The sequence below is a fragment of the Callithrix jacchus genome, chromosome 8 (assembly GCF_049354715.1).
Source record: "Callithrix jacchus isolate 240 chromosome 8, calJac240_pri, whole genome shotgun sequence".
Taxonomy (NCBI): domain Eukaryota; kingdom Metazoa; phylum Chordata; class Mammalia; order Primates; family Cebidae; genus Callithrix; species Callithrix jacchus.
The window spans coordinates 57,605,131-57,617,506 of record NC_133509.1 but is presented as its reverse complement, the minus strand read 5'-3'; the positions used below and the strand labels follow the sequence as shown (position 1 = coordinate 57,617,506).

General features: G+C 41.1%; 1 protein-coding gene and 1 non-coding gene across 21 annotated transcripts in view; one reads left to right on the top strand and one right to left on the bottom strand.

Moving 5' to 3' along the window:
• RNF212B (ring finger protein 212B) overlaps positions 1–12,376 on the bottom strand; it is a 73,460-nt gene that overhangs the window by 8,957 nt on the left and 52,127 nt on the right. For 13 of the 20 annotated variants that reach the window (XM_017977003.4, XM_078334555.1, XM_078334545.1 and 10 more), the window contains 9 exons: positions 11,393–11,453; positions 10,647–10,675; positions 9,221–9,267; positions 8,961–9,003; positions 7,322–7,388; positions 6,887–6,935; positions 3,875–3,914; positions 2,870–2,967; positions 2,189–2,250 (listed from right to left, as the gene is read on the bottom strand). In XM_017977003.4, the coding sequence (XP_017832492.3) occupies positions 2,189–2,250; positions 2,870–2,967; positions 3,875–3,914; positions 6,887–6,935; positions 7,322–7,388; positions 8,961–9,003; positions 9,221–9,267; positions 10,647–10,675; positions 11,393–11,453 (496 nt within the window). Of the gene's footprint in view, positions 1–2,188; positions 2,251–2,286; positions 2,354–2,869; positions 2,968–3,874; positions 3,915–6,886; positions 6,936–7,321; positions 7,389–8,960; positions 9,004–9,220; positions 9,268–10,646; positions 10,676–11,392; positions 11,454–12,376 lie in introns of all 20 variants that reach the window. The other 7 variants (XR_013521105.1, XM_078334551.1, XM_078334547.1 and 4 more) reach the window with 5 other exon arrangements.
• On the top strand, positions 11,773–11,875 carry LOC118145307 (U6 spliceosomal RNA). The gene has a single exon (XR_004730431.1). It is a non-coding gene; the product is annotated as a U6 spliceosomal RNA (small nuclear RNA).

The window sequence follows — 12,376 nt, the reverse complement described above, 5'->3', positions numbered from 1 at the left end:
CTGTAGCAGAGGACAAGAAGGTAGATGTGGTTGTTTATAACAACAAAAAGGGCAAGCAAATCTCTCTCAACCCATTGTATGAAGCTTATTGAGACAGAAACCACTGCTGCTTCCCCATAGTTTTTTTCATTGCATGACAACTAACTTTTCCAAACTAGGATTTGCTACATCTGGTGTGGCAATCTCTGGAATATTTCAGCGGCTTATGGTGATAATAATGATGATGAATATTTGAAAAACTATTTTGGAGAATCTGGGACATACGACTACCATACCCAGAGATGACTATCCAGGAGGCAGAGTTCTGAGGAGGTGGCATTTCCTTCAATAACTTTTAAAAACTTAGACATTTTCGGCCAGGCATGGTGGCTCATGCCTGTAATCCCAGCACTTTGGGAAGCCGAGGCGGGCAGACCACCTGAGGTTAGGAGGTTGAGACCAGCCTGACCAACATGGCATCTCTACTAAAACTACAAAAATGTAAAAAAATACAAAATTAAAAACAAAACTTTCACATTTTCAAAAAATACATAGAATAATATAATGAACTCATGTGCCCATCGTCCATCTTTAACAAATAATTCATGGCCAATCTTTTATTTCTACTCTCCATTGTCTCTCTCTACTACATTACACTGATGCAAACCCCAGACATCATTTAACTTTTCATCCATAAATACTTTAGTATGTATCTATAAAAGAGAAAAGCTATTTTAAAAAATATAACTACAATATCATCATACCAAACAACTCTCCAATATTAACAATTATTTAATATCAAATGTCCCATAGGTTAACTTTCTTCAACTGTCTCACGAATGTTTTTTGTTTTTACAGCTTGTTTCAATCAAGATCCAATTAGGGGCCATATGTTGTAGACAGTTTATAGAGCTTTTAAGTCTTTTTTTATCTGTAGGTTAATCCATCCATTTGTGAGGATCTTAGGGAGGAATGTTATTTCCCCAGTGTTGCCTCTTAAGGCTTAGACCCTAATTTATTTTTCTTTCTTTCTTTCTTTTTTTGAGATGGAATTTCACTCTTGTTTCCCAGGCTGGAGTGCCATGGTGTGATCTCGGCTCACTGCAACCTCGGCCTCCCAGGTTCAGGCAATTCTCCCGCCTCAACCTCCTGAGTAGCTGGGACTACAGGCACACGCTGCCACGCCCAGCTCATTTTTTTTGGATTTTATTAGAGATGAGGTTTCACTGTGTTGCCCAGGCTGGTTGCGAACTCCTAAGCTCAGGCAATCCACCTGCCTCAGCCTCCCAAAGTGCTGGGATTACGGGTGTGAGCCACTGTGCCCAGCCCCTAATTTCTTACTGATGAAAATAAAGGTCATCTCGGAATATGGGAGCAAAATATATACCTACCTTAGTATGAAGGAACTGTTCCTGGGGACACCGGAGGCTTGGAGTAGAAAAAGGGGCCTAACTATGCTCAAAACCCAAGCCATTAAAAAAAAGGCAAGACTGGACTTTTTTTCTTTGTGATTCTCCTGTCTCAGCCTCTCAAGTAGCTGAGATTACAGGCACATGGCACCATGCCCAGCTAATTTTGTATTTTTAGTAGAGACAGGGTTTTACCATATTGGTCAGGCTGGTCTCTAACTCCAGACCTCAGGTGATCCACCCCCCTCAGACTCCCCAAGTACTGAGATTACTGGCATGAGCCACTGCCCCCGCCCTCGTGACTTCATTTAATAGGGCTCTTTACAAACCTCTCCTTGTTACCAAGCCCTTTTTTGTTGCTGGAATCAGAATCATAGTCCCATAAATTTACAAAATATTATGCTAGCTATCTCTAGAAAAGTAAATGTGGTTTTTCCTAATTCAAATAGTACCTCTATCCAAAAGATTTATTTCATATAAAATGCTGTCTTGTGGAACTACTGAGAATGTCAGCATGTCCAGTTATTTCACCCTAGCCAAGACCTCTCAGTATAAAGCCTCTCATTACCATGTGACTTCATTTTAAAAATCCCAAACCAGGAAGCTAATCTAACAGTAGGATAAAATCTGAAATTGAGACCATTCTGGAAAATTGTGAACATATGGTTACCAGAGTTGAAACCCATGTCGTTCTTCACTGGTTATATTCCACCACCCTAAGACCAGAATGAGGCATTTAGTGTGCAGGCCTAACCATGTGAGATTTTATGCACAGACAAGTTAGACTGGCCAGGTCTCACCTGCAGGACTGGTAGCTGGAAACTAGGAAAACTCTCTAGTGTGGTTCTGCTCTCCCTCTGAGCTGAAGGATAAAATGGAACAGTGAAAGATAACTTACTTGGGCAGTTTCTCGGCAGTGTTACTTGTGGGTCAGGGTAACAAGGTAGTTCTTAATCGAAGGAACACTACTCAGAAGGGAAAGACAATTAGCAATTTAAGAGATGGGTTATAAAGTCCGTTCTTATCCTGTGAGGACCAGGTACTGGCAGAGAGATCTGATATTTAACTATAAGTGGAAAGATAGGCAATATAAATATTTAGGTGAGCTAAGGAAGATGGCAGCCCCTTAGCATCTTTACTGAAAAAGATGGGGAGAAGAATGGATATTGGCCTTATAATCCTCAGAACTGAGTGCCCAGTATTTTCAATATAGGGACTTTTGAGAAGCCAGTTTAATCCTATAAGCCAAACTTCTGGCTAAATAGTAAGACTCGACGGTGACAGGATGAGTGCTCACCAGGGAAAATCCAGAGTTTCCCTTCACTGTGAAGGAAATGAGATGGCTCTTAAAGAATATTAAGGAGCCAACTAGAGACAATGCTCTTTGGGGGAAAACCCCAACTTCTTGTCATCTTGAAAATCTTCATTTTAGTATATGTGTCTATAGTTGAGACTCCACTCCTTTGGAAATGTTAACTTACCAGAATTGTCGGGGGTAAGGACTCTTGTGTGGCCTGAATGCCCATTTGGGGATGGTCTGAAAGAAAAAGTCCCCTGTCCAGTGGAGGCAGATGAAGGTCTAAGGAAGGGAAATAAAAGCATCAGCAGAGAAAAGGAAAGGTAAAGGTAAAAATAAAAAGAATATTTAATGTAAGAGCCTATACAGTTAGGCTAGAGAGGAAAAACTGCAACTAATAATAAAATAATTTTTGCTAGCAACTAATAATAAATTTTTTTTGAGACAGGGTCTCATTCTGTTGCCCAGGTTGGAGTGCAGTAGTATGACCATGGCTCACTGCAGCCTTGACTTCCTAGACTCAAGCGATCCTCCCGTCTTAGCCTCCCAGGTAGCCCATTAAGCCCAGCTAATTAGGTCTCACTTTGTTGCCCAGGCTGGTTGCCAACACCTGGGCTTAAACAAACCTCCCACCTTGGCCTCCCTAAGTATAATCCCAGTATTATAGGTGGGAGCCACTACACCTGCCTAGCCAAAATACACAAATTTGGATGTATATTAAACACAATGCTATCCAACTTTCTTTTTTGTTTATAAGGCACATTATAAACGTCAATGGTACAAGCCAGTGGAGAAGTAACCCTAGGACTGCTGGCAGAGTTTTGTATTTTCATTTTGATTTGTTTTGTTTTTGAGACAGAGTCTCTGTCACACAGGCTGGAGGGCAGTGGCACCATCTCGGCTCACTGCACCCTCTGCCTCCCAAGTTCAAGCAATTCTCCTGCCTCAGCCTCCTGAGTAGCTGGAATCACAGGCACATGCCACCACTCCTGGCTAATTTTTGTATTTTTAGTAGAGACAGGTTTTCACCATGTTGGCCAGGCTGGTCTCGAACTCCTGACCTCAAGTGATCCACCTGCCTAGGCCTCCCAAAGTGCTGGGATTGCAGGCATGAGGCACTGTACCCAGCCTGCTGGCAGAGTTTAAGTATGAACACATCCCAAGAAAAAGGAAGCACAGTGTTACTCACCTATAACATAAGCTGTGGGTTGAAGCTGGTGACGGGGTTTCTGGAAAGCATAAAAATAAGCCTGTGAGATAATCCATGAACTGGAGAAGAGATTCTCTGGTTATACTGGGGTATACAGGGGGCCAAGGAAAAGGAAATGGAGATCAAAGATTTTTAGTATATATGTCAGGCTTGGGGGCTAATGGCAAGTGAAAAAGCTCACAAATCACATAGCAGTATCTCTAACGGGTGCTTTCCTCTCCCTTTCATGAGACTGTGGGTCAAGATCCCTCACTGCCTTCATGTGCTCTAATGTATCTGTGCCTTGGCTTCCCCTCCAAGATGGAAATCACCAGAAAGAATAGGTAAAGACAAAAAAAATTAGCTACGAGTGGCAGAACAAAGATCTCCAAAAATTTCCTCCTCCATAAAAACAATGAGAAAATTGCCATAATGGTCAGAATAAACTTTTTCAGAAATCTGGAAATTAACAAAGGGCTTGTAGTAATCTGGAGAATGTTTATTCCAGAAAAATACCAGAATGTTAGTAAAAACAGCAAGGTTTGTGGCATTTTAACTTGCTCTATTGCCATTTCTCTTTCTCCAGCTGCATGGTAGCCTTGAAAACCAACAGGGCACACTCATGGTGAAAACCAACAGTCTGACAATCACTAGAGGGAATGGAACAGGGTTGGAGCTTCTTGAAGGACTCATTCCCAAAGAACTGTCATTATGTGACCTATCTAGTGGTTTCCTGAAAGACCTCACCTTCAAGCTTGTCTTTATTTGACAGCACCAGGACTTGGAGCTCAGAGCTTACCAAGTGCAGAAAAACCTTTTCCCCAGTCTTCTGAAAACAATTAGAAGCACTTGTTTGGCTGCCTAAGAAGATAAATATCAGCTGGGACAAACAAAAGTCTAACCAAAAAGCATGACATATAGAAAACAAATAACAGGCCAGGCGCGGTGGCTCAAGCCTGTAATCCCAGCACTTTGGGAGGCTGAGACGGGTGGATCACGAGGTCAAGAGATCCAGACCATCCTGGTCAACATGGTGAAACCCCGTCTCTACTAAAAAATTAGCTGGGCATGGTGACGCGTGCCTGTAATCCCAGCTACTCAGGAGGCTGAGGCAGGAGAATTGCCTGAACCCAGGAGGCAGAGGTTGCGTTGAGCCGAGATCATGCCATTGCACTCCAGCCTGGGTAACAAGAGCGAAACTCCGTCTCAAAAAAAAAAACCCACAAAAACAAATAACAAAAAAATAACAAAATGCAGAAGTCAGTCCTTCCTTATCTGTAATTCCATTAAATGTAAATGAATTAAAAGACAGAAACTGGCAAAAAGATGAAAGAATAAACAAGTCCAACTATACACAGTCTATAAGAGACTCACTTTGGATTCAAAGATGCATATAGGTTTAAAGGAGAAAGATGAAAAAATATATTCCATGCAAAAAAACAGTGAATGAGAGTGGCTATACTAATATCAGACAAAATAGACTTTAAGACAAAATTGGCTGGGCTCACACCTGTAATCCCAGCACTTTGGGAGTCTGAGGCAGGTGGATCATGGGGTCAGGAGTTCAAGACCAGCCTGGCCAACAAGGTGAAAACCTGTCTCTGCTAAAAATACAAAAAGTAGCTGGGCACAGTGAGGCTGAGGCAGGAGAATTGCTTGAACCAGGACCAGGGAGGGGGAGGTTGCAGTGAACTGAGATTGCACCACTGCACTCCAGCCTGGGCTACAGAGTGAGACTCCGTCTCAAAAAAAAAAAAAAAAAAGACAAAATTGTTGAGCCACGCACAGTGGCTCATGCCTGTAATCCCAGCACTTTGGGAGGCTAAGACAGGTGGATCACTTGAAGCCAGGAGTTCGAGACCAGCCTGGCCAAATGGCAAAACCTCATCTCTATACTAAAAATACAAAAATTTGCCAGGGGTGTAGGCACACGCCTGTAATTCCAGCTACTCAAGAGTCTGAGGCACGAGAATTGCTTGAAGCCAGGAGGTGGAGGTTGCAGTGAGCCAAGATTTTTGCCACTGAACTTCAGCCAGGACGACAGAGTGAGACTCTGTCTCAAGAAAAGACAAAAAAAGAAAATTGTTACAAGAGACAAAGGCATTAAATAATGATAAAGGGGTCAATTTATCAAGAAGAGAAACATTTCTATATGCACCTAACAACGCAGTCCTAAAATACATAAGCAAAAACTGATATAATTGAAGAGAAAATTAGAGAATTTGACAACAGGGACTAGACATGGTTGCTCAGGCCTATAATCCCAGCACTTTGGGAGCCGAGGCAGGAGGATTGCTTGAGCCCAGGAGTTCAAGACCAGTCAGGGCAACACAGGGAGACCTCATCTCTACAAAGAAATTAAAATTAAAAATTTAAAAGCTAGCCAGGTATAGTGTCACATGCCTTTTGTTCTAGCTACTCAGGAGGCTGAGGTAGGAGACTATTTAGAGAATTAAAAAAAAAAAAAAGATTTGGGAATTTCAAATTCTTTCTTGTGAAATTCCTCTCTGACAGTATTCTCTAGGTACTGGCTAATGCCCTTGAAAATGGTAACAATAGTAATAGTTTTAAGGGGTTTTAGGTAAGAAATTAAGTAAGCAGACCTAAAACATTACTTCACTGGAATATTTTCATGTTTAAAACACAGCGAAGAAGCCAGATACCCTTCAGGCCAACAGTCGGCATCTTGTGAACCTTCTTTTTACAATTAGCTTATACTGCCACCTTGTGGCAATTCAAAAAATTCCAAGTCAATTTTACTGAAAAGTTATCCTCCATCTCCTACCAGAGGTTTTCAATGACTTTCTATCACTCAAATCTTTATTTCCCCCTTATTAATTGGAGGGAAAAAAATCATTATTTGAAAAACCTATAATATATGTATGGATACCTGGAATCACTGTCTGGAAAAAAACAAGTGAAATGGCATTCTATTAGACATAGAAAACCAGAAATCCGCAGATCTCTGCATAGAGTAGGTTGACTTCTGACACCCTTTCTCCCACCTCTCACCATTACAAGGGTTTCTTGGAGTTCTCCTTTCCTGCGGACCTCTGCCTCCCTAATAGACAAATAATAAGCATCAGTTAATAAGTATATCTCAGTTCTCTGGCTTCCCTATTCCCTATTTATCTGTATCTACACATTCAAGCATATGTTGTTCTACTACAGTGGGCAAACTAGTTTAAGAAAGAGCCATACTTTACTCTTTCCAAATGAACACCATGGACACTGTTATTTCAGTCCTGAAACACTTCTACTATTTCCACCCCTATTTATTCTGTGTCAGTTTTTAACATCAGGTCTCCGTTGCCAAAAGAAAATAGGGTCCAGTATGACATCAGATAATTTATGCCAAAACGAATATATTTTGAGTTCTTGATAAACCTTTGCTTTCATTTAGTGTTAGAAACTTCAATCTGGAAAGAGAAGGTGAACATTGCTTACTTGTCCGAAGCTACCAAAGCCAGCCTCTCTATAAGGAATAGGAATAGATTCCACTGAGGAGGATCGACTGTATAAGGTGAAACAAAAAGGAAAAAAAAAAAAAAAGCAAAAAACCTAGTTTTATTTGTTGTTGTTGTTGTTTTGTTTTTGTTTTTTTCAGACGAAGTCTCACTCTGTTGCCCAGGCTGGAGCACAATGGCACAAGCTCAGCTCACTGCAACCTCCGTCTCCTGGGTTCAAGCGATTCTCATGCCTCAGCCTCCCCAGTAGGTAGGACTACAGGTGTGCGCCACCACGCCCGGTTAAATTTTGTATTTTTAGTAGAGACAGGGTTTCACCATGTTGGCCAGGCTGGTATTGAACTCCTGACCTCAACTGATCCACCCACCTCAGCCTCTCAAAATGCTGGGATTATAGGCATAAGCCACCATGCAGCCAGCCTCAAAAAACCTAGCTTTATATGTTGTTAGTACACATAACACTTCATTGTTGTTTTGGGGGAAAGGGGCATAGGTCACTAATAAAATGTCTTCAAAGCTAGATTGATGTGGGGAAAACAACTTTCTCTTCTAGTTTTGAGAGACTTCCTCTTGGCTCCCAGGAGGAGGGATTCCCTGACTTTGACACACATGGCTACCTTGGCACAAAAGCCTTGTGGTATGGAAAAACAAATTTGTTTGTATGTCCTCTTCTCCCTTTCCATCTTTCAACATAGACTTAACTTCCTTAAGCCCAGACATCTACTGGGACCTGACTCCCAGTCATTGGTTACCAGTATGTCAGGTCATCTGGACTTTCCAGTGCTGCTACTAACATGACACCTGCAAAAAGAGCAGTGGTTCCCTTTCTAGATTGTGGATCTTCAGATAAATCCTGCCATTTTCTTTCTTTCTTTATCTCTCTCTCTCTCTTTCTTTCTTTCTTTTGAGACGGAGTCTCACTCCGTCACCCAGGCTATAGTGCAGTGGCGAGATCTTGGCTCACTGCAACCTCTGCCTCCCGAGTTCAAGCAATTCCCCTGCCTTAGCCTCCCGAGTAGCTAGGATTACAGGCACATGCCACCATGCCCAGCTACTTTTCTTGTGTTTTTAGTAGAGACAAGGTTTCATCATGTTGGCCAGACTGGTCTCGAACCCCTGACCTCAGGTGATCCACCTGCCTCGGCCTCCCAAAGTGCTGGGATTACAGGTGTGGGCCACTGCGCCTGGCAAAATGCTGCCATTCTCATTTCCCTTCCTGAAAGCAGAGTCGGCTTGTGAAAAGTTGTTAAACAACAGGCTAAATGTGAAATGTCAACCCTCACTCTAAACTTTCCCTGTTCAGAGCATCAGATGAAGACTTTATTGGATTTTTTAATGGCTTTCTGATTTTTGGTAGTCCACTGAAGAAGGGAGTCTGAAAGCTGTATATTGTTAACAATTGTCTGCCCATGTCCTGCCTAAAATACCATGCTTGTTTATGGAAAGTATCTTTAATAAAGCTGGATACAGTTTGGATTGGAAAAAAAAAAAAAAAAAAAACCTAGCTTTAAACTTCTACATAGACCTAAAATTTTGTCAGTCCCAATCTGAGCCAATCTAGATATTTCTTTCGTCTTCCAATTCTTGCCAACAGTTTTAATGTTGCTGTGTAGGCTTACCTGACCACCTGACTGCTATGCTGGGAACTGGGTCGTGGGGTAACTGAAAGAGAATAGAGTGCAGAATAAAAAGTTGCCATCAATGGTGCACCCCGCCTTGCCTGGCCAATTTGTTGTTCGCAGTAATCTGTTATGTGGTGTTTTCATATTATACATAAAGTTAGGAAGATCACATTATTGTCTTTGAGAGGAGACCATCTTCTACATAGAGAAAGGATATTCATCTCACACAGATATTTAAGGAAAAAAATGTTCTTCACCTGACTGTGATGGGGAAGTAATGCCCACTGGTCGAGGTGTGGTTGACCTGCAAAGAAAAAAGAGAAGTGGCTCAAATCCCCCTAAGCAAAGGTTAAGTGCCACTTTAGAGGATCAATCAGATCATTGTTTATAGAAATAATAGCTTCCTCTGTGAGCACAAATTGCTTACTCTCTTGTATTATAGGTAGCATCCCCACATATGGAAGCAATGTTTCCATATAAAACCCATTGCTCTCCAACTCCCTAAGTGGAGCTTTCTCCACCTCTGTGTTGCCCATAATAAAAGTTGTAAAGTACACTATCTTCTCTCCTCAGTGCCTTACCAAGTACTCTCAGCCATACAGCTGTCCATCCATTCATACATCCCTCCATCCTCTCATCCACCTTAAGAAACTAGAAAAAAAACTAAACCCAAAATAACCAGAAAGAAGGATGCCATCCAACAAGCATATATTTGTGTTCATATTTCCTAGATACTGAGATTACAAAGGTAACTAGAATAACTGAGAGGCTTACAGGCTAGTGGGAGAGATTTAAAAAACAATTAGAGCAGTGTTTAAGTGTCATAATGGGCTTATCAGAAGTACAGAAGGACAAAAGAACACTAGACTGTAACGTTTATGAATGTAGGGGGCCAGGTCTTTTTAATCCATCATTGCAGAGCTGATATTAAAAATATTTTTAGGCATGGTGGCTTACACTTATAATTCCAGCACTTTGGCAGGTTGAGGTGGATGGATCACCTGAGTTTGGGAGGTCGAGATCAGCCTGACCAATAAGGAGAAACCCTGTCTCTACTAAAAAACACAAAATTAGCAGGGCGTGGTGGCACATGTCTGTAATTCCAGCTACTCAGGAAGCTGAGGCAGGAGAGAATCGCTTGAACCCGGGAGGTGGAAGTTGTGGGTGAGGCGAGATTGAGCCAGTGCACTCCAGCCTGGGCAATAAGAGCAAAACTCTTGTCTCAAAAAAAGAAAAAGAAATACACACACACACACACACACACACACACACACACACACACACACACTTTTTTTTAAACAGTTGGTAGAACATACAAATCACTAATTAGAAAGGACCAGTGGAATATATCCAGCCCCTAACACAGTACCTGATAAACTGTAGGCCCTTAATATTTATTGAATGAATGAATAGACCATCTAACTCTACCTAATGCAATATTCACAGAGGAAATGACTGAGTTGGATTTTGAAGGATGAGTAGGATTTCATAAGATGACAGTCCAGGGTGAGCATTACAATTAAAATTTTACTTCGGCAGTTTTCAGTGAGTAACTCTTTCTTGGAGAAGTGAAAGCTAAATTCATTAACCATTTTCTTTCTCTCAGAGTTCACACAGCCAGGAGTCAAGAAAGAATAGGCATTTTCAGGTGACTGGGCTAGTACGGAAGCTGATAAAACTGACCTGCTTCCTTGGTACCAACTCGGAGATTCCTATAGGTTAAAAAATAAATAAAAACAGGAGTGAAGAAAGCTGCAACTGAGGATCCTAATCAACAGATCTTTAGTCTTAATTGTTAGATAACAAAGCTCAATGCCCTTTAGTCAGGGTTGCTAAGATTCCCAGTAGGGGGGAAAGTAGCCACAGTATTTCCTTAGGATATTATTGGCTTTAATATCCTAAGGAAATACTGGGATAAAATTTTAGTTCTTCATAAGTACACATAGGGAATCCCACAGACTAACATATGTGGGGAAATATGGAGTCTCTGGGAGAGAAACGGAAATGACATACTACAATGTGCTTGAATAATTATAGGAGTGAGATCAACAGGAAAATTATACAAATACACAGAACATTCTCAGGAAGAAAAAATATTTAAGAAGTAGAGTGTGATGCAGAGGAAGGGTCCTGAGGTGTCTTGAGTTTATTGAAGAGAAATTTTTGAGCTGCAACAGATGTCTCCTCTATAAGACAGCTTTCTAACTGGTATGTTGTGAATGGATTACAAGTGTGCTATATATTGATCCTTTCAGTCCTCCAAGGTCTGCTGAGACCTCATCCATTGACTATAGTGTGCTTATTGTACAAATATCAATTTCTGTGTGTTCCATGATGAGAAAAAGGTTAGGAAACACTATTCTATACAGTCAGCTAGATAGATGAGAAAAGTAGGAGAGAAAATAATAAGGAAAATCTATTTCATTTACCTTTAGAATGGCTAGAAGTTTCTTCAGTTCTCCATTCTCCTTCCTTAAGACTGACAATTCTCTAGGCAAAAGATGAAAACAATCAGCTCCAACAGATCAGGGATTAAAAACCTGATTTTTTCTTCTTATAACTATTAACATCTATTTAATGCTTTTTGAGAAATGCTTGCAGCTATACAATCTATTTCTATCAGAGATTTTGTGATTGAAGGAGACAATGGCAGGATTCTGATAATGAGAACAATCAGGTGGACAAAATAAGAGATTACTTGGTATGATTTCAAGGGAATTTGCAAAAAAAATCCATTTCCTCTCTTCACACACACACATCCCTGGCCTGCTGATGTCGAAAAATTTTTATCAAGGATTCCATCTTTTGATTGCTCTGGCAGCACATATACCAAAATTGGAACAATACAGAGAAGATTAGAATGGCCCCCAAAGACAGTTAACATGCAAATGCTTGAAGCAATTCATAAAAAATAATAACAATAATAATCAATTTAAAAAGAAGAAAAAAATTCCAGACCAACCTAGGCAATGTGGAGAGACTCAGTCTCTACCATATATATGCACAAGAATTAGGCAGGCATAGTGGCATGCGCTTGTAGTCTCAGCTACTTGGGAGGCTGAGGCGGGAGGATCACTTGAGCCCAGGAGGTTGACGCTACAATGAGTGTTATTAGTGTGAATCAGCTATATCTGATTTTTCAAAAAGAAGTGGAGGGTTTTTTTTTTTTTTTTTTTTTGAGACAGTGCCTCACTTTTTCACCCAGGCAGGAGTGTAATGGTGTAATCATAACTCACTGTAACTCAGACTCCTGGGCTCAAAGGATCCTCCAGCCTCAGCCTCCCAAGTAGCTGGGACTACAGGTGGGAACCACCATGTCTGGCTAATTTTTTATTTAAGAACTATTTTTTTCAAAATAGAGTCTCGCTGTGTTGCCCAGGCTGGTCTTCTCCTGGACTCAAGTGATCCTTCTG